General features: G+C 44.0%; 1 protein-coding gene across 1 annotated transcript in view; it reads left to right on the top strand.

The window, feature by feature from the left end:
* LOC124037189 (gamma-aminobutyric acid receptor subunit pi-like) overlaps nt 1–23,036 on the top strand; it is a 78,418-nt gene that overhangs the window by 5,487 nt on the left and 49,895 nt on the right. Inside the window, exon 2 of the mRNA XM_046351860.1 lies at nt 19,561–19,650. Coding sequence (XP_046207816.1) covers nt 19,595–19,650 — 56 coding nt within the window. The 5' untranslated portion in view covers nt 19,561–19,594. The remainder of the gene's footprint in view (nt 1–19,560; nt 19,651–23,036) is intronic.

The raw sequence follows: 23,036 nt of genomic DNA, 5'->3' as shown, positions 1-23,036 counted from the left end.
CACATGGATTTTGTGTTGTAGATATGTGATAGTAGAGTAGTGGCCTGAAGGCACACACTTAATGTGTTGTGAAATGTGTTGTAATGTTTTTTAAATGGTATATAACTGCTTAAATTGTGCTGGACCTCAGGAAGAGTAGCTGATGTGTAGGCCTATTAATAAGGTGGTAACTGGTAACACAGACCATTCAGTGCTTTCGGGATGTGTTCACTGTCATAGTAACAACTGCAATAATACTTCAATGTGCATGTAATGAAAAATAATATAGAAACTCGTATTTAAATGGAGCAGTTCAACAACTGTTATGCAGGTGAATGAGGACCCAAAAGCGACTTAACAGAAACAGAGTTTATTCCAGTCTTAACAAAAAACGATTAATTCTGAATTCTTTCACTGGTAATGTCCAAACAGGAATAACTGAAATCCTCTAGTCAGTAGAGGGGAACAACAGGAGATGCGACCACAGACTGCAGGTCGCTTCGGGTAGGCGCAGGCCGTAGCTGATAGAGACACCTGCTCACACGCAGCATCTGAAGAAGGCAAAAAAACACGACAGGACGGAACAAGGACACAGTACAGCAAACAAGGATCCGACAAGGACAGAAGCGGAAACAGAGGGAGAAATAGGGACTCTAATCAGAGGGCAAAATAGGGGACAGGTGTGAAAGAGTAAACGAGGTAGTTAGGAGAATGAGGAACAGCTGGGAGCAGGAACGGAACGATAGAGAGAGAGAGAGAGAGAGAGAGAGGGAGAGAGATAGAGAGAGGGAAAGAACCTAATAAGACCAGCAGGGGGAAACGAATAGAAGAGAAAGCACAGGGACAAGACATGACAATCTATGACAAAACATGACAGTACCCCCCCACTCACCGAGCGCCTCCTGGCGCACTCGAGGAGGAACCCTGGCGGCAACGGAGGAAATCATCGATCAACGAACGGTACAGCACGTCCCGAGATGGAACCCAACTCCTCTCCTCAGGACCGTACCCCTCCCAATCCACTAAGTACTGGTGACCACGTCCCCGAGAACGCATGTCCATGATCTTCCGTACCCTGTAAATAGGTGCGCCCTCGACAAGGACGTGGGGGGGGGAAGACGAACGGGGGCGCGAAGAAAAGGCTTAACACAGGAGACATGGAAGACTGGGTGGACGCGACGAAGATGTCGCGGAAGAAGAAGTCGCACTGCGACAGGATTAACGACCTGAGAAATACGGAACGGACCAATGAACCGCGGAGTCAACTTGCGAGAAGCTGTCGTAAGGGGAAGGTTACGAGTGGAAAGCCACACTCTCTGACCGCGACAATACCTAGGACTCTTAATCCTACGTTTATTGGCGGCTCTCACAGTCTGCGCCCTATAACGGCAAAGTGCAGACCTGACCCTCCTCCAGGTGCGCTCACAATGTTGGACAAAAGCCTGAGCGGAGGGAACGCTGGACTCGGCGAGCTGGGACGAGAACAGAGGAGGCTGGTACCCAAGACTACTCTGAAAAGGAGATAGCCCGGTAGCAGACGAAGGAAGCGAGTTGTGAGCGTATTCTGCCCAGGGGAGCTGTTCTGCCCAAGACGCAGGGTTTCGAAAAGAAAGACTGCGTAATATGCGACCAATCGTCTGATTGGCCCGTTCTGCTTGACCGTTAGACTGGGGATGAAAACCGGAAGAGAGACTGACGGAAGCACCAATCAAACGACAGAACTCCCTCCAAAACTGAGACGTGAATTGCGGACCTCTGTCCGAAACGGCGTCTAACGGGAGGCCATGAATTCTGAACACATTCTCAATGATGATTTGTGCCGTCTCCTTAGCGGAAGGAAGCTTAGCGAGAGGAATAAAATGAGCCGCCTTAGAGAACCTATCGACAACCGTTAGAATCACAGTCTTCCCCGCTGACGAAGGCAGACCGGTAATAAAGTCTAAGGCGATGTGAGACCATGGTCGAGAAGGAATGGGAAGCGGTCTGAGACGACCGGCAGGAGGAGAGTTACCTGACTTAGTCTGCGTGCAGTCCGAACAAGCAGCCACGAAACGGCGCGTGTCACGCTCCTGAGTAGGCCACCAAAACCGCTGGCGAATAGAAGCAAGCGTACCCCGAACACTGGGGTGGCCAGCTAAATTGGCAGAGTGAGCCCACTGAAGAACAGCCAGACGAGTAGAGACAGGAACGAAAAGAAGGTTACTAGGACAAGCGCGCGGCGACGGAGTGTGAGTGAGTGCTTGCTTTACCTGTCTCTCAATTCCCCAGACAGTCAACCCGACAACACGCCCTTCAGGGAGAATCCCCTCGGGGTCGGTAGAAGCTACAGAAGAACTGAAGAGACGGGATAAAGCATCAGGCTTGGTGTTCTTAGTACCCGGGCGATAAGAAATCACAAACTCGAAACGAGCGAAAAACAACGCCCAACGAGCTTGACGCGCATTGAGTCGTTTGGCAGAACGGATGTACTCAAGGTTCTTATGGTCAGTCCAAACGACAAAAGGAACGGTCGCCCCCTCCAACCACTGTCGCCATTCGCCTAGGGCTAAGCGGATGGCGAGCAGTTCGCGGTTACCCACATCATAGTTGCGTTCCGACGGCGACAGGCGATGAGAAAAATACGCGCAAGGATGGACCTTATCGTCAGAATGGGAGCGCTGGGACAGAATGGCTCCCATGCCCACCTCTGAAGCGTCAACCTCGACAATGAATTGTTTAGTGACGTCAGGAGTAACAAGGATAGGAGCGGATGTAAAACGCTTCTTGAGGAGATCAAAAGCTCCCTGGGCGGAACCGGACCACTTAAAGCACGTCTTGACAGAAGTAAGGGCTGTGAGAGGGGCTGCCACTTGACCGAAATTACGAATGAAACGCCGATAGAAATTCACGAAACCGAGAAAGCGCTGCAACTCGACACGTGACTTAGGGACGGGCCAATCGCTGACAGCATGGACCTTAGCGGGATCCATCTGAATGCCTTCAGCGGAAATAACAGAACCGAGAAATGTGACGGAGGAGACATGAAAGGCGCACTTCTCAGCCTTCACATAGAGACAATTCTCTAAAAGGCGCTGGAGTACACGTCGAACGTGCTGAACATGAATCTGGAGTGACGGTGAAAAAATCAGGATATCGTCAAGGTAAACGAAAACAAAGATGTTCAGCATGTCTCTCAGTACATCATTCACTAATGCCTGAAAGACAGCTGGAGCATTAGCGAGACCGAACGGCAGAACCCGGTATTCAAAATGCCCTAACGGAGTGTTAAACGCCGTTTTCCACTCGTCCCCCTCCCTGATGCGCACGAGATGGTAAGCGTTACGAAGGTCCAACTTAGTAAAGAACCTGGCTCCCTGCAGAATCTCGAAGGCTGACGACATAAGGGGAAGCGGATAACGATTCTTAACCGTTATGTCATTCAGCCCTCGATAATCCACGCAGGGGCGCAGGGTACCGTCCTTCTTCTTAACAAAAAAAACCCCGCTCCGGCGGGAGAGGAAGAAGGCACAACGGTACCGGCGTCGAGAGAAACAGACAGATAATCTTCGAGAGCCTTACGTTCGGGAGCCGACAGAGAGTATAGTCTACCCCGGGGGGGAGTGGTCCCCGGAAGGAGATCAATACAACAATCATACGACCTGTGAGGAGGAAGGGAGGTGGCTCTGGACCGACTGAAGACCGTGCGCAGATCATGATATTCCTCCGGCACTCCTGTCAAATCACCAGGTTCCTCCTGAGAAGAGGGGACAGAAGAAACAGGAGGGATAGCAGACATTAAACACTTCACATGACAAGAAACGTTCCAGGATAGGATAGAATTACTAGACCAATTAATAGAAGGATTATGACATACTAGCCAGGGATGACCCAAAACAACAGGTGTAAAAGGTGAACAAAAATCAAAAAGGAAATGGTCTCACTGTGGTTACCAGATACTGTGAGGGTTAAAGGTAGTGTCTCACATATGATACTGGGGAGGAGACTACCATCCAAGGCGAACATGGGCGTGGGCTCCCCTAACTGTCTGAGAGGAATGTCATGTTACCGAGCCCATGCTTCGTCCATAAAACAACCCTCAGCCCCAGAGTCTATCAAGGCACTGCAGGAAGCTGCCGAACCGGTCCAGCGTAGATGGACCGACAAGGTAGTACAGGACCTTGATGGAGAGACCTGAGTAGTAGCGCTCACCAGTAGCCCTCCGCTTACTGATGAGCTCTGGCTTTTACTGGACATGAAATGACAAAATGTCCAGCAGAACCGCAATAGATGCAGAGGCGGTTGGTGATTCTCCGTTCCCTCTCCTTAGTCGAGATGCGAATACCTCCCAGCTGCATGGGCTCAATACCTGAGCCAGTGGGAGGAGATGGTTGAGATGCGGAGAGGGGGAACACCGTTAACGCGAGCTCTCTTCCACGAGCTCGGTGACGAAGATCTACCCATCGTTCTATGCGGATGGCGAGTGCAATCAAAGAATCCACGCTGGAAGGAACCTCCCGGGAGAGAATCTCATCCTTAACCTCAGCGTGGAGTCCCTCCAACGCCGGCTCGTTCCAGTCACTGGAGGCAGCAAGAGTGCGAAACTCTATAGAGTAATCCGTTATGGATCGATCACCTTGACATAGGGAAGGGACAAGACATGACAATCTATGACAAAACATGACAACAACGAACGCCGTTAAGCCTTCACATCTTTTGTAATTGCTTGCCTTGTTGCTCAAGTGGTTTGCGAGTGATGTTCTACCTAAGCTACAACACACAGTGCAATGAAGAATGTATTATTGTTAACAAGTGAGTACATTTTTCATTAGTTTGACTTTTCTCATTGTTGCTAGTATTTCCCAGTGGATAGCCTACTCTGAGCAGAAAGCTACTCTCTGAGCAGAGTGTGTTCCCAACAGGCCTGGAGGGTGGCTGTCTCGTTGGATGAGTGCTGGAGGTTGTGGCAATAGCATGAGTGTAGGCCATCACGAACATTCGTAACACCAACGGTTATATTACTATGGTCATATAATAATCCAGATATCATCCGGCCTGCATAGTAGCCTATCAACTATATCTTAGTTTATACAGATATGGGATCTTAATTTGGTCACCTGTTGTTGCAGAAAATGTCCTGCACAGTAGAAAATGTAAGCCTTCTAACATTTGTAATTTCCACTTTCAAATGTCAGACTTGATTTGCCGTAACAAAAAATGTATCAACCCCTAAAAAAATGTCCATTACTTATAATCCACACAATAATTCACGTTTCCTGTTGCTGCAGGACTATTTTCCTGCTGTGAGAAACGGGTCAAATTAAGATCCTACATCTGTACTTTTCTATTAGCTGCATACGATAATAGCCTAAATACTGAATCAAATCCGCTGAGAAATTATAATATTGTGAGTGCTACAAGTACGCCTATGACACAATGTCATATTCCAATTCCAGAATTAGAAAACACTGTAGACTGTCATACAGTGAATTCCTAACTTAGTTATTGACATTATGGTTGTCAATTCCTTTGGATCCTATCAATATCATCACTAGCCAATTTGATAAGACCATTGCACGTTCTCTCTCTTCTTTCAAACTCCCCACCAGTTCTTTTGGCTGCTTTATTTTACATTCAGCAAGCAAGAGCAAGCGGGAATCTCTCCTCAAATAGGCTAAAAGTAAAGAGAATGCTTGTAAAAAAAGTGTCCAACAAGCTATTGTGGTCTAGCTTTTCCAGGGACTCCAAAATCATAGAGGAATCGCTGTAGCTGAGATGTTTGTAGCAGAGAGGCCAGGTACCGAATTGTGCAAAGAGAACAGTAAAGACAGACATGCTAGAAATGTGTAGCCTAAGTTAAAAGCGTATGAATATTACCCCATCATGAATTTGCTAAATATTAGCCCTAATACTGCAGTGAATATACCGAATAAATGCACACAGTGAAATTATGAAATTATGAAATGAAGGTAGCCTAGGCTACACTGTGTGTTCTCCTCAGGCTCGCCAATTGGCTAATCTTTTTAGGGACAAGAACATGATCATACATAGGCTATAACAATACGGTGCCATAATTAATTGTATTATTGTTTTCTAGTGAGTGCAGAATTGCTGTAAACTGCAGTGAATATGTCATTTGAATAACCGCAAAAAAAGCCCTGATTAGGCCTCCTATTGGATCAGTTGTGGGTCTTTTCTCGACCTTTTACAACATCCAGAAAGGCACATTAGCAGGCCAGTAATGGGTGTATTTTGTCAGGATGTATCTGCGTTAACAGATACGAATGGAAAATATGGCTTTCTCCTACTGAAATGCACTGTTTGTCATTGCTAATCATTCGCCCAAGTTGTCATATAATTAAGGTGGCCACCAATAAGCCTACATTCCCAGTTATTCAGGCAAGTTTATTGCGCTCTCTGCCTCCTTTCATGCCCCGTGTTCACTAGAACATGGTGCCGGGGGGGATGCAAAACCGCTTCCCATTTATTTCCAATGGAAGGAAAGCGGTGAGAAGTGGAAAGGGCGGGGGACCTTTAGGCAGTGTGAAGGTGGCGTGGGAGGCAGTGAAAAATATAACCTTTTCTCAACTTTATGCAAATCACCAGCAGCGACTGCTGGGCGATGACCAATCAGATCCAGTGGTTCCCAGGACGTATTTGATACTCTGTGACCCAAGGCTGGAGACTTCAGCAAAGAATAATTTTGCATGCCCAATTTTCAGTTTTTGATGTGTTAAAAAAGTTTGAAATATCCAATAAATATCGTTCCACTTCATGATTGTGTCCCACTTGTTGTTGATTCTTCACAAAAAAAATACAGTTTTATATCTTTATGTTTGAAGCCTGAAATGTGGCAAAAGGTTGCAAAGTTATTATAAAGTTCAAGGGGGCCGAATACTTTCGCAAGGCACTGTATACAGTCAGTTCCAGAATTATTGGCACCCTTGATAAAGATTAGCAAAAAAGACAGTATAAAATAAATAAGAGAAATACATTGCTATATTGTATGGTCATTTTTTATTTTTTTCTTAAAATAATTTTATTTGAATATTATTATTTTGTCTCTCTCAGTATATCCCGATAGAGCCATGTTTCCGTGAAACAGAGTATGTTACAATCCCTGATGTCTCTCTGGAAGGAAATCCTCGCCCTGAGCTCGTCAACTTTATTATCCCGAGACTGAATATTAGCGAGACTAAATGTCCACTCTGAGTACTTTTTTACTGCCTGCGGTGTTTTGGAATAGCCTCTGGAATCAGTGCCGTGTGGGGTAAGAACAAAGGATCCGATTTGGGAAAAGTCGTATTCCTGATCGTAATGCTGGTAAAGATTGTGAATTACCGCTGCTCTGATATCCAAAAGTTCTTCCCGACTGTATGTAATAAAACAAACAATTTCTTGGCCTAATAATGTAAGAAATAACACATCAAAAAAAAAAATACTGCAAAGTATCCCTAAGAGTTAAAAGCACAGCAGCCCTATTCGTCGGCGCCATTTACATTTAGGTCCGGTCTAATTCTCTTTTTACCTTAGTTTTTTAGCAGACACTCTTATCCAGAGTGATTTACAGTTAGTGCATTCATCTTATGATAACGAGGTGGGACAACTACATATCACATAAGCTAGTTCCACCATTGGGGTGCTAGGACAGAGAAGAGCTTCTTTCTGCAAGCTGTTCAATTGCCAGTGCAAAGAGAAAGGGAGAGAAGGGATATCCCTGTCTTGTCTTTCTGCAACAACAGCCATTATTGATGAATCTATATCATGTTTTTTTGTGTATTGTATTAAACTGAAAAATGTTCTTATATTTGTTTGTATGTGTCTATTTTAATAAACCCTATTTGATTGATATGTATAAAGTCTGGTAAGACTTTTTCCAATTAATTGCTTATAAGTTTTGTTATTCTTTTATTGTCACAATTTATGAAACATGTGGGTCTATAATCAGCAGTGCACTACATAGTTTTATGATTTTATAACTGAAATAACTGTTTGATGCATGGAATTAGGAAGTACTGAATTGAGTGACGTGTTGTCCTTTGTGTGAATAGTGGAGCTAAATGTTGAATATAATTCTTTGAGAAATCCATCCATTCCTGGTGCTTTTGAACGGTATCTAATATCTATTTTTGGGTGATTTCTGCAGCATTGAAGGTCCTAAAGAACACAGTGGCCTCCATCATTCTTAAATGGAAGAAGTTTGGAACCACCAAGACTCTTCCTGGAGCTGGCCGCCTGGCCAAACTGACCAATCGGGGGAGAAGGGCCTTTGTCAGGGAGGTGGCCAAGAAGCCGATGGCCACTCTGACAGAGCTCTAAAGTTCCTCTGTTGAAATGGGAGAACATTCCAAAAGTGCAATCATCTCTGCAGCACTCCACCAATCAGGCCTCTATGGTAGAGTGGCCAGGCGGAAGCCACTCCTAAGTAAAAGGCATATGACAGCCCACTTGGAGTTTTCCAAAAGTCTCCTCAAGACTTATGAGAAAACAAGATTCTCTGGTCTGATAAAACCAAGATTGAACTCTTTGGCCTGAATGCCAAGCATCACATCTGGAGGAAACCTGCGGTGAAGCATGGTGGTGACAGCATCATGCTGTGGGGATGTTTTTCAATGGAAGGTACTGGGAGACTAGTCAGGATTGATACAAAGATGAACGGAGCAAAGTACAGAGAGATCCTTCAAGAAAACCTCCCCCAGAGCACTCAGGACCTTAGACTGGGGCGAAGGTTCACCTTTCAACAGGACAATGACCTTAAGCACACAGCAAATACAATGCAGGAGAGGCTTTGGGACAAGTCTCTGAATGTCCTTGAGTGGCCCAGCCAGAGCACGGACTGGTATCCAATTGAACATCTCTGGAGAGATCTGAAAAAGCTGCGAAAGGTGCTTCAACAAAGTACTGAGTAAAGGTTCAGAATACTTATATACAGTTGAAGTCGGAAGTTTACATACACCTTAGCCAAATACATTTAAACTCAGTTTTTCACAATTCCTGACATTTAATCCTAGTAAAAATCCCTGTCTTAGGTCCGTTAGGATCAACACCTTATTTTAAGAATGTGAATTGTCAGAATAATAGTAGAGAGAATGATTTATTTCGGCTTTTTTTCCATCACATTCCCAGTGGTGTAACGGCGTTCTTCGTTTGTCGAAAGAGAGTCGGACCGAAATGCAGCGTGGTTGTTACTCATGTTCTTTAATGAAGAGAATGACGATACATGAAATAACTAAATAAATACAAAAAAACAACAAACGGAACGTGAAACCTAATTACAGCCTATCTGGTGAACACTACACAGAGACAGGAACAATCACCCACCGAAATACACAGTGAAACCCAGGCTACCTAAATACGGTTCCCTATCAGAGACAACAAGAATCACCTGACTCTGATTGAGAACCGCCTCAGGCAGCCAAGCCTAAACTAGACACACCCCTAATCAACCACAATCCCAATGCCTACAAAAAACCCAATACGACAACTCAATAAACCCATGTCACACCCTGGCCTGAACAAATATATAACGAAAACACAAAATACAATGACCAAGGCGTGACAAGTGGGTCAGAAGTTTGCATACACTCAATTAGTATTTGGTAGCATAGCTTAACTTGGGTCAAATGTTTCGGATAGCCTTCCACAAGCTTCCCACGTTAAGTTGGGGGAATTTTGGCCCATTCCTCCTGACAGTGCTGGTGATACTCTGTCAGGTTTGTTGGCCTCCTTGCTCACACATGCTTTTTCAGTTCTGCCCACACATTTTCAAGAGGATTGAGGTCAGGGCTTTGTGATGGCCACTCCAATACCTTGACTTTGTTGTCCTTAAGCCATTTTTCCAGAACTTTGGAAGTATGCTTGGGGTCGTTGTCCATTTGGAAGACCCATTTGCTGCCAAGCTCTAACTTCCTGACTGATGTCTTGAGATGTTGCTTCAATATATCCACATATTTTTCCTCCCTCATGATGCCATCTATTTTGTGAAGTGCACCATTCCCTCCTGCAGCAAGCACCCCCACAACATGTTGCTGCCACCCCCGTGCTTCCATGCTGAGCGGCCTTTCAGTTTATGTCAATATAGGACTTGTTTTACTGTGGATATAGATATGTTTGTACCTGTTTCGTCCAGCATCTTCACAATGTCCTTTGCTGTTGTTCTGGGATTGATTTGCACTTTTCACACCAAAGTACGTTCATCTCTAGGAGACAGAACGCATCTCCTTCCTGAGCGATATGATGGCTGCATGGTCCCATGGTGTTTATACTTGCATACTATTGTTTGTACAGATGAACGTGGTACCTTCAGGCATTTGGAAATTGCTCCCAAGGATGAACCAGACTTGTGAGGGTCTACAATTTTTTTCTGAGGTCTTGGCTGATTTATTTTGATTTTCCATGATGTCAAGCAAAGAGGCACCGAGTTAAGGTAGGCCTTGAAGTACATCCACGGGTACACCACCAATTGACTCAAATGATGTCAATTAGCCTATTAGAAGCTTCTAAAGCCATGACATAGTTTTTTGGAATTTTCCAAGATGTTTAAAAGCACAGTCAAGTTAGTCTATGTAAACTTCTGATCCACTGGAATTGTGATAAGTGAAATAATCTGTCTATAAACAATTGTTGGGAAAATGATTGTGTCATGCACAAAGTAGATGTCATTTACATTTCATTTACATTTAACATTTAAGTCATTTAGCAGACGCTCTTATCCAGAGCGACTTACAAATTGGTGCATTCACCTTATGACATCCAGTGGAACAGCCACTTTACAATAGTGCATCTATATCTTTTAAGGGGGGGTGGGGTGAGAAGGATTACTTTATCCTATCCTAGGTATTCCTTAAAGAGGAGGGGTTTCAGGTGTCTCCGGAAGGTGGTGATTGACTCCGCTGTCCTGGCGTCGTGAGGGAGTTTGTTCCACCATTGGGGGGCCAGAGCAGCGAACAGTTTTGACTGGGCTGACCGGGAACTGTACTTCCTCAGTGGTAGGGAGGCGAGCAGGCCAGAGGTGGATGAACGCAGTGCCCTTGTTTGGGTGTAGGGCCTGATCAGAGCCTGGAGGTACTGAGGTGCCGTTCCCCTCACAGCTCTGTAGGCAAGCACCATGGTCTTGTAGCAGATGTGAGCTTCAACTGGAAGCCAGTGGAGAGAGCGGAGGAGCGGGGTGACGTGAGAGAACTTGGGAAGGTTGAACACCAGACGGGCTGCGGCGTTCTGGATGAGTTGTAGGGGTTTAATGGCACAGGCAGGGAGCCCAGCCAACAGCGAGTTGCAGTAATCCAGACGGGAGATGACAAGTGCCTGGATTAGGACCTGCGCCGCTTCCTGTGTGAGGCAGGGTCGTACTCTGCGGATGTTGTAGAGCATGAACCTACAGGAACGGGCCACCGCCTTGATGTTAGTTGAGAACGACAGGGTGTTGTCCAGGATCACGCCAAGGTTCTTAGCGCTCTGGGAGGAGGACACAATGGAGTTGTCAACCGTGATGGCGAGATCATGGAACGGGCAGTCCTTCCCCGGGAGGAAGAGCAGCTCCGTCTTGCCGAGGTTCAGCTTGAGGTGGTGATCCGTCATCCACACTGATATGTCTGCCAGACATGCAGAGATGCGATTCGCCACCTGGTCATCAGAAGGGGGAAAGGAGAAGATTAATTGTGTGTTGTCTGCATAGCAATGATAGGAGAGACCATGTGAGGTTATGACAGAGCCAAGTGACTTGGTGTATAGCGAGAATAGGAGAGGGCCTAGAACAGAGCCCTGGAGGACACCAGTGGTGAGAGCGCGTGGTGAGGAGACAGATTCTCGCCACGCCACCTGGTAGGAGCGACCTGTCCGTTAGGACGCAATCCAAGCGTGGGCCGCGCCTTGAGATGCCCAACTCGGAGAGGGTGGAGAGGAGGATCTGATGGTTCACAGTATCGAAGGCAGCCGATAGGTCTAGAAGGATGAGAGCAGAGGAGAGAGAGTTAGCTTTAGCAGTGCGGAGCGCCGTGATACAGAGAAGAGCAGTCTCAGTTGAGTGACTAGTCTTGAAACCTGACTGATTTGGATCAAGAAGGTCATTCTGAGAGAGATAGCGGGAGAGCTGGCCAAGGACGGCACGTTCAAGAGTTTTGGAGAGAAAAGAAAGAAGGGATACTGGTCTGTAGTTGTTGACATCGGAGGGATCGAGTGTAGGTTTTTTCAGAAGGGGTGCAACTCTCGCTCTCTTGAAGACAGAAGGGACGTAGCCAGGGGTCAGGGATGAGTTGATGAGTGAGGTGAGGTAAGGGAGAAGGTCTCCGGAAATGGTCTGGAGAAGAGAGGAGGGGATAGGGTCAAGCGGGCAGGTTGTTGGGCGGCCGGCCGTCACAAGAAGCGAGATTTCATCTGGAGAGAGAGGGGAGAAGAGGTCAGAGCACAGGGTAGGGTGAGCAGAACCAGCGGTGTCGTTTGACTTAGCAAACGAGGATCGGATGTCGTCGACCTTCTTTTCAAAATGGTTGACGAAGTCATCGGCAGAGAGGGAGGAGGTGGGGGTGGAGGATTCAGGAGGGAGGAGAAGGTGGCAAAGAGCTTCCTAGGGTTAGAGGCAGATGCTTGGAATTTAGAGTGGTAGAAAGTGGCTTTAGCAGCAGAGACAGAGGAGGAAAATGTAGAGAGGAGGGAGTGAAAGGATGCCAGGTCCGCAGGGAGGCGAGTTTTCCTCCATTTCCGCTCGGCTGCCCGGAGCCCTGTTCTATCCGACTTGCCAAAACTGAAGTTTGTTTAACAAGACATTTGTGGAATGGTTGAAAAACTAATTTTAATGACTCCAACCTAAGTGTATGCAAACTTCCGACTTCAACTGTATATGTGATATTTCAGTTGTTTTTTAAAATATAAATTAGCAAACATTTCTAAAAATCAGTTTTTGCTTTGTCATTATGGGGTATTGTGTGTAGATTAATGAGGGAACAAAACAATTTAATACATTTTAGTATAAGGCTGTAACACACAACAAAATGTGGAAAAAGTCAAGGGGTCTGAATACTTTCCAAAGGCACTGTAGAAACTGGTTTAGCGTGTGTTCATTCTGTGAGAGTTGCGAGATATTTCCCAGGTTAATTTGCCATTAAGTAGTATGCTTTATTTGAGTTTAACCTGTAGTTGTTGTCTCTCTTCAAAAGGAAAACAATGTATTCCTATTAATTTCTTCTTCCCCTTGTAAATATTTTGAATGGGCTTTTTCTAAGGTAGTCATTTATATTTATTAATTATAATTTATAATTAGGATTTAACTGTTGCAGAGTATGAGATTATCATTCTCCAATTGTACGCCTTAAAGGTATCCCAAATTATATCTTGTCACGCCCTGGCCTTAGTATTCTGTGTTTTTGTTAGCATTTTGGTGAGGCCAGGGTGTGACATGGGGATTTATGTGGTTTGTTTTGTCTGGGGTTGTTTGTAGTAATGGGATTGTGGTTAGAGTAGTACTCTAGGTAAGTCTATGGTTGCCTAGAGTGGTTCTCAATCAGAGGCAGGTGTTTATCCTTGTCTCTGATTGGGAACCATATTTAGACAGCCATATTCTTTAGGTCTCTTGTGGGTGATTGTTCCTGTCTCTGTGTTTGCACCAGATATGACTGTTTTGGGTTTTCACGTTTCTTGTTTTTGTATTCAGTTGTTCATGTGTACATTTACGTATTAAAAGAACCATGGACACTTACCACGCCGCATATTGGTCCTCTGAACCTTTTCGCCTCTCCTCTTCGGAAGAGGAGGAGGAAATCCCTTACATATCTGGGGTCGGCTTTTCTCTGTCCTCTATGTCTACAGTCGTGGCCAAAAGTTTTGAGAATGACACAAATATACATTTTCACAAAGTATGCTGCTTCAGTGTCTTTAGATATTTTTTGTCAGATGTTACTATGGAATAGTGAAGTATAATTACAAGCATTTCATAAGTGTTAAAAGGCTTTTATTGACAATTACATGAAGTTGATGCAAAGAGTCGATATTTGCAGTGTTGACCCTTCTTTTTCAAGAACTCTGCAATCCACCCTGGCATGCTGTCAATTAACTTCTTGGCCACATCTTGACTGATGGCAGCCCATTCTTGCAGAATTTGTGGGTTTTTGTTTGTCCACCCGCCTCTTGAGGATTGACCACACATTTTCAATGGGATTAAGGTCTGGGGAGTTTCCTGGCCATGAACCAAAAATATCAATGTTTTGTTTCCCGAGCCACTTAGTTATCACTTTTGCCTTATGGCAAGGTGCACCATCATGCTGGAAAAGACATGGTTCGTCATCAAACTGTTCCTGGATGGTTGGGAGAAGTTACTCTCGGAGGATGTGTTGGTACCATTCTTTATTTATGGCTGTGTTCTTAGGCAAAATGTGAGTGAGCCCACTCCCTTGGCTGAGAAGCAACCCCATGGTCTCAGGATGCTTTACTGTTGGCATGACACAGGACTGATGATAGAACTCACCTTGTCTTCTCCGGACAAGCTTTTTTTCCGGATGCCCGAAACAATCGGAAAGGGAATTCATCAGAGAAAATAATGTTACCCCAGTCCTCAGCAGTCCAATCCCTGTACCTTTTGCAGAATGTCAGTCTGTCATTGATGTTTTTCCTGGAGAGAAGTGGCTTCTTTTGCTGCCCTTCTTGACACTAGGCCATCCTTCAAAAGTCTTTGCCTCACTGTGCGTGCAGATGCACTCACACCTGCCTGCTGCCATTCCTGAGCAAGCTCTGTACTGGTGGTGCCCTGATCCCACAGCTGAATCAACTTTAGGAAATAGTCCTGGCGCTTGCTGGACTTTCTTGGTCGCCCTGAAGCCTTCTTCACAACAATTGAACTGCTCTCCTTGAAGTTCTTGATGATCCGATAAATTGTTGATTTAGGTGCAATCTTGCAATATCCTTGCCTGTGAAGCCCTTTTTGTGCAAAGAAATGATGACGGCACATTTTCCCTTGCAGGAAACCCTGATTGACAGAGGAAGAACAATGATTCCAAGCACCACCCTCCTTTTGAAGCTTCCAGTCTGTTATTTGAACTCAATCAGCATGACAGAGTGATCTCCAGCCTTGTCCTCGTCAACACTCACATCTGTGTTAATGAGAAAATCACTGACATGATGTCAGCTGGTCCTTTTTTGGCAGGGCTGATATACAGTGGAAATGTTTTTTGGGGATTCAGTTCATTTGCATGGCAAAAAGGGACTTAGCAATTAATTGCAATTCATCAGATCACTCTTCATAACATTCTGGAGTATATGCAAATTGCCATCATACAAACTGAGCCAGCAGACTTTGTGAAAATGAATATTCGTGTCTTTCTCAAAACCTTTGGCCACGGCTGTACATTTGTAAATGTAAAGGTTTTTCTTTTTTTTGTTTATGTATTTAATACATTTTGGGCCCAGAAGATGTGCTCTGTTCATTCTGTAAATTCTGTCTCAATTTTCAGTTGGTGTGATTAAGCATGATACCAGAGAATGATCCGATATCACAATATCATACATTTTTTTGTGCATTTTTTGAAGAAAAAAAAAGTCAATTCTTGAATAGGTTCTCTTACTTCTTACTATTCCTAACTTTCTAGTTAGGAATAGTAATCTCGAGGTGTCCTGTAAATTATTTGTTGAGATGATATTTTTCAGGCTCTTTTGAGGGTCCCTAAATGTGCCTTTTTTATTACAACATCTCTCAATCTTATCAAATGTATGATTTAGGTCACCTGCTGAAAATAATAGTTCCTGTCCTAATATAGCTACAATTCTATCTAAAATCACCAGATTTGCCCCTGGTGGGATATACAATAAAATAAATGATTATTTCTCACCATGTAAGGTACAATTCAACATTAGAAAATGGCCTTATCCTTGGATAGAAGGGCAAATTGTGTATTCTTATTGATTAGGATCCATACGCCTCTGCTGTTAATCCAAAGGTGGTAACATAGGCCTCTCCAACTTTGCTCCTCTTTAAATATTACATTTCTATTTTTTAATGTTGCATGAACACCACATCTGCTAACAATCTCTTTAAGTGTTCGAGAACCATATACTGTCCCTTCAGAATGTTGACTTTGGGATAATAGTTCCACAGTTTAAAGATGATCATGCAAGTGTATTTAGAAATGTTCTGTTTCACACAGATCTTAAGGATGACCTGGTGATGGTATTTAGCGGTCTAATGCCGATTCGATAGCATCACTCCAGATCCTCCGGTGATACATCCACACAAGCTCTTCCGATATCAGCTTGATCACGTAGCTGCAAATGTCACATTTTTCATAATCTTCCACTAGGGACAATATACCAGATGAGCTAAATCACTTCTATGCTCGCTTTGAGGCAAGCAACACTGAGGCATGCATGAGAGCATCAGCTGTTCCGGACGACTGTGTGATCACGCTCTCCGTAGCCAACATGAGTAAGACCTATAAACAGGTCAACATTCACAAGGCTGCGGGGCCAGACAGATTACCAGGACGTGTGCTCCGGGCATGTGCTGACCAACTGGCAGGTGTCTTCACTGACATTTTCAACATGTCCCTGATTGAGTCTGTAATACCAACATGTTTCAATCAGACCACCATAGTCCCTGTGCCCAAGAACACGAAGGCAACCTGCATAAATAACTACAGACCCGTAGCACTCATGTCTGTAGCCATGAAGTGCTTTGAAAGGCTGGTTATGGCTCACATCAACACCATAATGCCAGAAACCCTAGACCCACTCTAATTTGCATACCACCTAAACAGATCCACAGATGATGCAATCTCTATTGCACTCCACACGGCCCTTTCCCACCTGGACAAAAGGAACACCTTTGTGAGAATGCTATTCATTGACTACAGCTCAGCGTTCAACACCATAGTGCCCTCAAAGCTCATCACTAAGCTAAGGATCCTGGGACTAAACATCTCCCTCTGCAACTGGATCCTGGATTTCCTGACGGGCCGCCCCCAGGTGGTGAGGGTAGGTAACAACACATCCGCCATGCTGATCCTCAACACAGGGGCTCCTCAAGGGTGTGTGCTCAGTCCCCTCCTGTACTCTCTGTTCACTCATGACTGCCCGGCCAGGCACGACTCCAACACCATCATTAAGTTTGCAGACGACACAACAGTGGTAGGCCTGATCACTGACAATGATGAGACAGCCTACAGGGAAGAGGTCAGAGACCTAACAGTGTGGTGCAAGGACAACAACCTCTCCCTCAACGTGATCAAGACAAAGGAGATGATTGTGGACTACAGGAAAAGGAGGACCGACCACGCCCCCATTCTCATCAACGGGGCTGTAATGGAGCAGGTTGAGAGCTTCAAATTCCTTACCGTCACCAACAAACTAACATGGTCTAAACACACCAAGACAGTCGTGAAGAGGGCACGACAAAACCTATTCCCCCTCAGGAGACTGAAAAGATTTGGCGTGTGTCCTCAGATCCTTAAAAGGTTTTACAGCTGCACCATTGAGAGCATCCTGACAGGTTGTATCACTGCCTGGTATGGCAACTGCTTGGCCTCTAACCGCAAGGCACTACAAAGGGTAGTGCATCACTGGGGCCAAGCTTCCTGCCATCTATACCAGGCCGTGTCAGAGGAAGGCCCTAAAAATTGTCAAAGACTCCAGCCACCTTAAACTTAACCTGTTCTCTCTGCTATCGCATGGCAAGCGGTACCGGAACGCCAAGTCAAGGTCCAAGAGGCTTCTAAAAAGCTTCTAACCTCAATACATAAGACTACTGAACAGCTAATCAAATGGCTATCCAATGAAATGGCTACCCCCCACCCCACTTTATTAACTCTACCTAATGTGCCCCCGCACATTGACTCTATACTGATACCCCCTGTATATAGCCCCGTTATTGTTATTTACTGCTGCTCTTTAATTATTTGTTATTCTTATCTCTTTTTTTAAGGTATTTTATTAAAACTGCATTGTTGGTTTAGGGCTTGTAAGTAAGCATTTCACTGTAAGGTCTGTTACACCTGTTGTATTCGGCGCATGTGACAAATAAAATTTGATTTGATGGCCATGGCAAAATCTTGATATTGTGTTCATTTAACAATTTCTTTGTCGATTGTGATCTGTGCTTGGGTTAATTGTCTTGCTGGAAGATCCACTTGCGGCCAAGTGTCAGCCTTCTGGCAGAGGCAACCAGGTTTTTGGCTAAAATGTCCTGGTGCTTGGTAAAGTTCATGATGCCGTTGACCTTAACCCCGGCCCCATGATCAGTGGAAGCAGAATAGCCCCATAACATCAAATATCCACCACCATATTTTATAGTAGGTATGAGGTACTTTTCTGCATATACTTCAATTTTTCTAGGCCAAATCCACAACAGGTATGCAGAGCTCATTTTCATGTCATCTGACCATAGTACGTCCTGGAGTTTGATAAATGGCACTTGGATTGGAACCAGTGTTTTGGTCAAATGACATGAAAATAGAGCTCTTTGGCCACGCACACCAGTGGGGGGTTTGGTGTCGAAAAACAGAAGCATATGCATACTTTCTCAAACACTAAATATACAAATATGTATTTTACAGTTATAAGGAAGGTGAAATGTTATAGTAAGTCGTTTTATAAATTGATTTAGAAAAAATCTGTTCAAGCCTAATTCATTCAGTTTTGTTGAGTAGGAAATATATCATATAATATATTTTATATTTGTATATTTTATATCATATTTGTGATGTGCACTTGAGCTTGTGTCCTCAAAAGTGATTTCACCTCAGTAATGTATAATTCATTTTACCAGAAAGTAAACATTTTTGAAAGGTCAGATTTGAGCCTTTTTTTGCAGCATGTAGCATTACTATTTATTGTTTATGGCCCTCTCATGATAAATAATTTATTTCTGGGATGACTTAGATTACATTTTAAATTACATTTAGTTACATTTGTCACAACCTCCGCCGAAGTTGGTTCCTCTCTTTGTTCGGGCGGCGTTCGGCGGTCGACGTCACCGTCTTTCTAGTCACCATCGATCCATGTTTCATTTTCATTTTGTTTTGTCTTCATTATAAACACCTGGTTTCCATTCCATAATCAATGTTCCTTATCTAACCCTCTGGCTTCCCTTTCTGTTTTGGGCGTGATTGTCGTTGTCATGTGCGTTTGATATTTTGTGCTCTGGATATTTGTCTTTTTCCTTGTTGGAACATTGCTTATTTTTGAGTAAATTCTCTGATTATTACTCATACCTGTGTCCTGCGCCTGACTCCTCCTAATCCATTCAGCTAATCATTGACAACATTTAAGAGGTTTTAAACCAAATATATTTCTCTGATCAATTGCATCAGTATAAAATAATATATTATACATTTTGGGGAGTATACCTCAGTATTTGTTTTATACAGCCTTTTTCTTCTCCTTTATCAAGGGTGCCAACATTTTGGAACCTGACTGTACAGTGTACAAAAACAGCACAGAAGGCTCAGAACATCTGTGATTCCCCTCAGCCAATCTGGAAACAGCACCTGAAAAGTCATTTTCACTAGATCTGAACTAAATATTATTCAGTCGATGACCATATGTGAAGTACTGCAGGCATTGAACATGCACAAACGCCTGAGTGTACCTATATTTAGGGGTTGAGTTTTTGCTTTTCTCTTTTTTCAGATAGACTTCACCAGACGCCTCCACACTTCCAGCAATGATGGCTGTTCTCCGTTCTGGAGGAAGAGTGTTCATCATGCTCCTCATTAGCAGGTAATAAAGATAAGTTACAGTAGAATAGTTACAGTGACTGCCTAGGACCTGTGGTTACTATATACAGATGCTGAATATACAGTCAGATGACAGTATGAGACATTGTTAAAAATGTTTTCAGACAATGGTAAAATTAGGTGTTGCTGGGTCCAGTGTAAAGGATTTTTGGTAACACTTTACTTGACACCCAGCGTCATAACCATGTCATAACAGCTGACAATTCGTCATAACCTGTTATAAAATGGTCATTACACTATCATGACACATATATTTACATCTGTTTTGACATTTTATGGCTGAGTGTAAAATCCCACAAAAGCCACCGCGGTAGTTATTTCAGGGCTGGTTATGACACCTGCATAAGAGTGTGGAAACCCACAAAACCTACCACACAAGTCAAAACATTCCATTACACCATAGCCTATGTATCAACAGTATGTTTATGTTAAATATATATATTTATATATATATAACATATATATCATTGTAATTGCGCACACATGGATGTCAGACATGCACCTACCCCAATGCTCTGTTGCTGATGACAAGGATGAATGCAGGAGCAGATTTCACGGGCAGGACAAGACACCCCTTTTTTTTACTGATGACTGAAATAAGGGCATGTACGTGATAGGCCTATGTGGCTTATATAATTATGATGGTCATAAATGATGATGATTGTGGACTTCAGGATGCACCCCCATATCCACATCAACGGGACCGAAGTGGAGAAGGTGGAAAGCTTCAAGTTCCTTGGCGTACACGTCACTGACAAACTGAAATGGAAAACCCACACAGACAGTGTGGTGAAGAAGGCACAACAAAGCCTCATCAACCTCAGGAGGCTAAAGGAATTTGGCTTGTCACCTAAAACCCTCACAAATTTCTACAGATGCACAAGTGAAAGCATCTTGTCGGGCTGTATCACTGCCTGGTATGGCAAGGCTCTCCAGAGGGTGGTGCGGTCTGCCCAACGGGGGCAAACTACTGGCCCTCCAGGACACCTACAGCACCTGATATCACAGGAAGGCCATAAAGATCATCAAGGTCATCAACCACTGAAGCCACTGCCTGTTCACCCCTCTATCATCTAGAAGGCGAGGTCAGTACAGGTGCATCAAAGCTGGGACCGAGAGACTGAAAAACAGATTCTATCTCAAGGCCATCAGACTGATAAACAGCCATTAGAGGCTACTGCCTATAGGCATCAACTAGGAATCACTGGCCACTTCAAGGAATGGAACAGTAGTCACTTCAATAATGTTTACATATCTGGCATTACTCATATATACATATTAAATGACTAAGATACCGTAGAATAGTATAGAACACAGTATATACATATGAGATGAGTAATGCAAGATATGTAAACATTATTAAGTGACTACGATACCATACAATAGAATATAATACAGTATATACAGTGGCAAGAAAAAGTATGTGAACCCTTTGGAAATACCTGGATTTCTGCATAAATTGGTCGTAAAATTTGATCTGATCTTCATCTAGGTCCCAACAATAGGCAAACACAGTCTGCTGAAATTAATAACACACAAACAATGATATGTTTTCATGCCTTTTTCATGCCTTTATTGAACACAGTGTAAACATTCACAGTGCAGGGTGGCTGACCCTCCTTTGGCAACAATAACCTCTACCAAACATTTTCGGTAGTTGCGGATCAGACCTGCACAACGGTCAGGAGGAATTTTGGACCATTCCTCCTTACAAAACTGTTTCAGTTCAGCAATATTCTTGGGATGTCTGGTGTGAACTGTCCTCTTGAGGTCATGCCACAGCATCTCGGTCGGGTAAAGGTCAGGACTCTGACTGGGCCAATCCAGAAGGTGTATTTTCTTCTGTTGAAGCCATTCTGTTGTTGATTTACTTCTGTGTTTTGGGTCATTGACCTATTGCATCACCCAACTTCTGTTGAGCTTCAATTGATGGACAGATATCCTAACATTCTCCTGCAAAATGTCTTGGAAAACTTGGGAATTCATTTTTCCGTCGATGACAGCAAGCTGTCCAGGCCCTGAGGAAGCAAAGCAGCCCCAAACCACGATTCTCCCTCCACCATACTTTACAGTTGGGATGAGGTTTTGATGTTGGTGTGCTGTGCCTTTTTTCTCCACACAGTGTTGTGTGTTCCTTTCCAAACAACTCAACTGTAGTTTCATCTGTCCACAGAATATTTTGGCAGTAGCGCTGTGGAACATCCAGGTGCACTTTTGCGAACTTCCAGAAGTTCAGTAATGTTTTTTTGGACAGCAGTGGCATCTTTTGTGGTGTCCTCCCATGAACACCATTCTTGTTTAGTGTCATAGACTCGTCAACAGATATGTTAGCCTGTTCCAATGATTTCTGTAAGTCTTTAGCTGACACTCTAGGATTCTATCGCATTCACTTAATAATGCTTACATATCTTGCATTACTCATCTCATATGTATATATCGTTTTTTCTATACTATTCTACTGTATCTATCAGGTATGAAGGTAAGACCCAGATGCAGACAACGTCGAACTAACAATGGTTTAATAATCCAACAGGGGCAGGCAATAGACAGGCCAAGGCAGGCAGGGGTCAGTAAACCAGAGGTGGGGCAACAGTACCGCACGGCAGGCAGGCTCAGGGTCGGGGTCGGGGTAGGCAGAGGTCAATAATCCAGAGGTCGGGGAAAAGGTACCGGTCAGGAGGCAGACTCGAGGTCAGGCAGAGTGGTCAAGCAGGCGGGCTCAGAATTAAGACAGGCAAGGGTCAAAATCAGGAGGGCGAGATAAAGAGAGACTGGGAAAAGCAGGAGCTGGTTGACTTGACAAACAAGACGAACTGGCAACAGACAAACAGAGAACACAGATATAAATACACAGGGGATAATGGGGAAGATGGGCGATGCCTGGAGGGGGGGTGAAGACAATCACAAAGACAGGTGAAACAGATCAGGGTGTGACAGTATCTTAGTCCATTCTGCTCTGACATCGCTCGTCCATATGTATATAGTCTTAATTCATTCCTACTTAGATTTGTGTATATTGGGTACATATTATGTAATTTGTGAGATATTGCTTGTTCGATATTACTGCACTGTCAGAGATAGAAGCATAAGCATAAGCATTTCGCTACACCCGCAATAACTTCTGCTAATCACGTGTAAGTGAGCAATACAATTTGATTTATGACTCATAATGCTTCGTGACACAGGATGGTCATCATGGTTCTTGACAGTGTCATAAAGTGTATTTTCTTAGTCCAAATAAAGTGACACAGGATGGTCATAATCCTTCATGACAGTGTCATGAAGCGTATTTCTAAAGGTTATTTAAAATATGATGAAAAAAACTTGATTGTAAAGAATTCATTACAACAACAATAAAAGATTTAAGAA

The sequence above is a fragment of the Oncorhynchus gorbuscha genome, linkage group LG06 (genome assembly GCF_021184085.1).
Source record: "Oncorhynchus gorbuscha isolate QuinsamMale2020 ecotype Even-year linkage group LG06, OgorEven_v1.0, whole genome shotgun sequence".
Lineage (NCBI taxonomy): Eukaryota > Metazoa > Chordata > Actinopteri > Salmoniformes > Salmonidae > Oncorhynchus > Oncorhynchus gorbuscha.
Note: the sequence above shows the minus strand (reverse complement) of the source record. Positions and strands in the feature narration are given on the sequence as shown.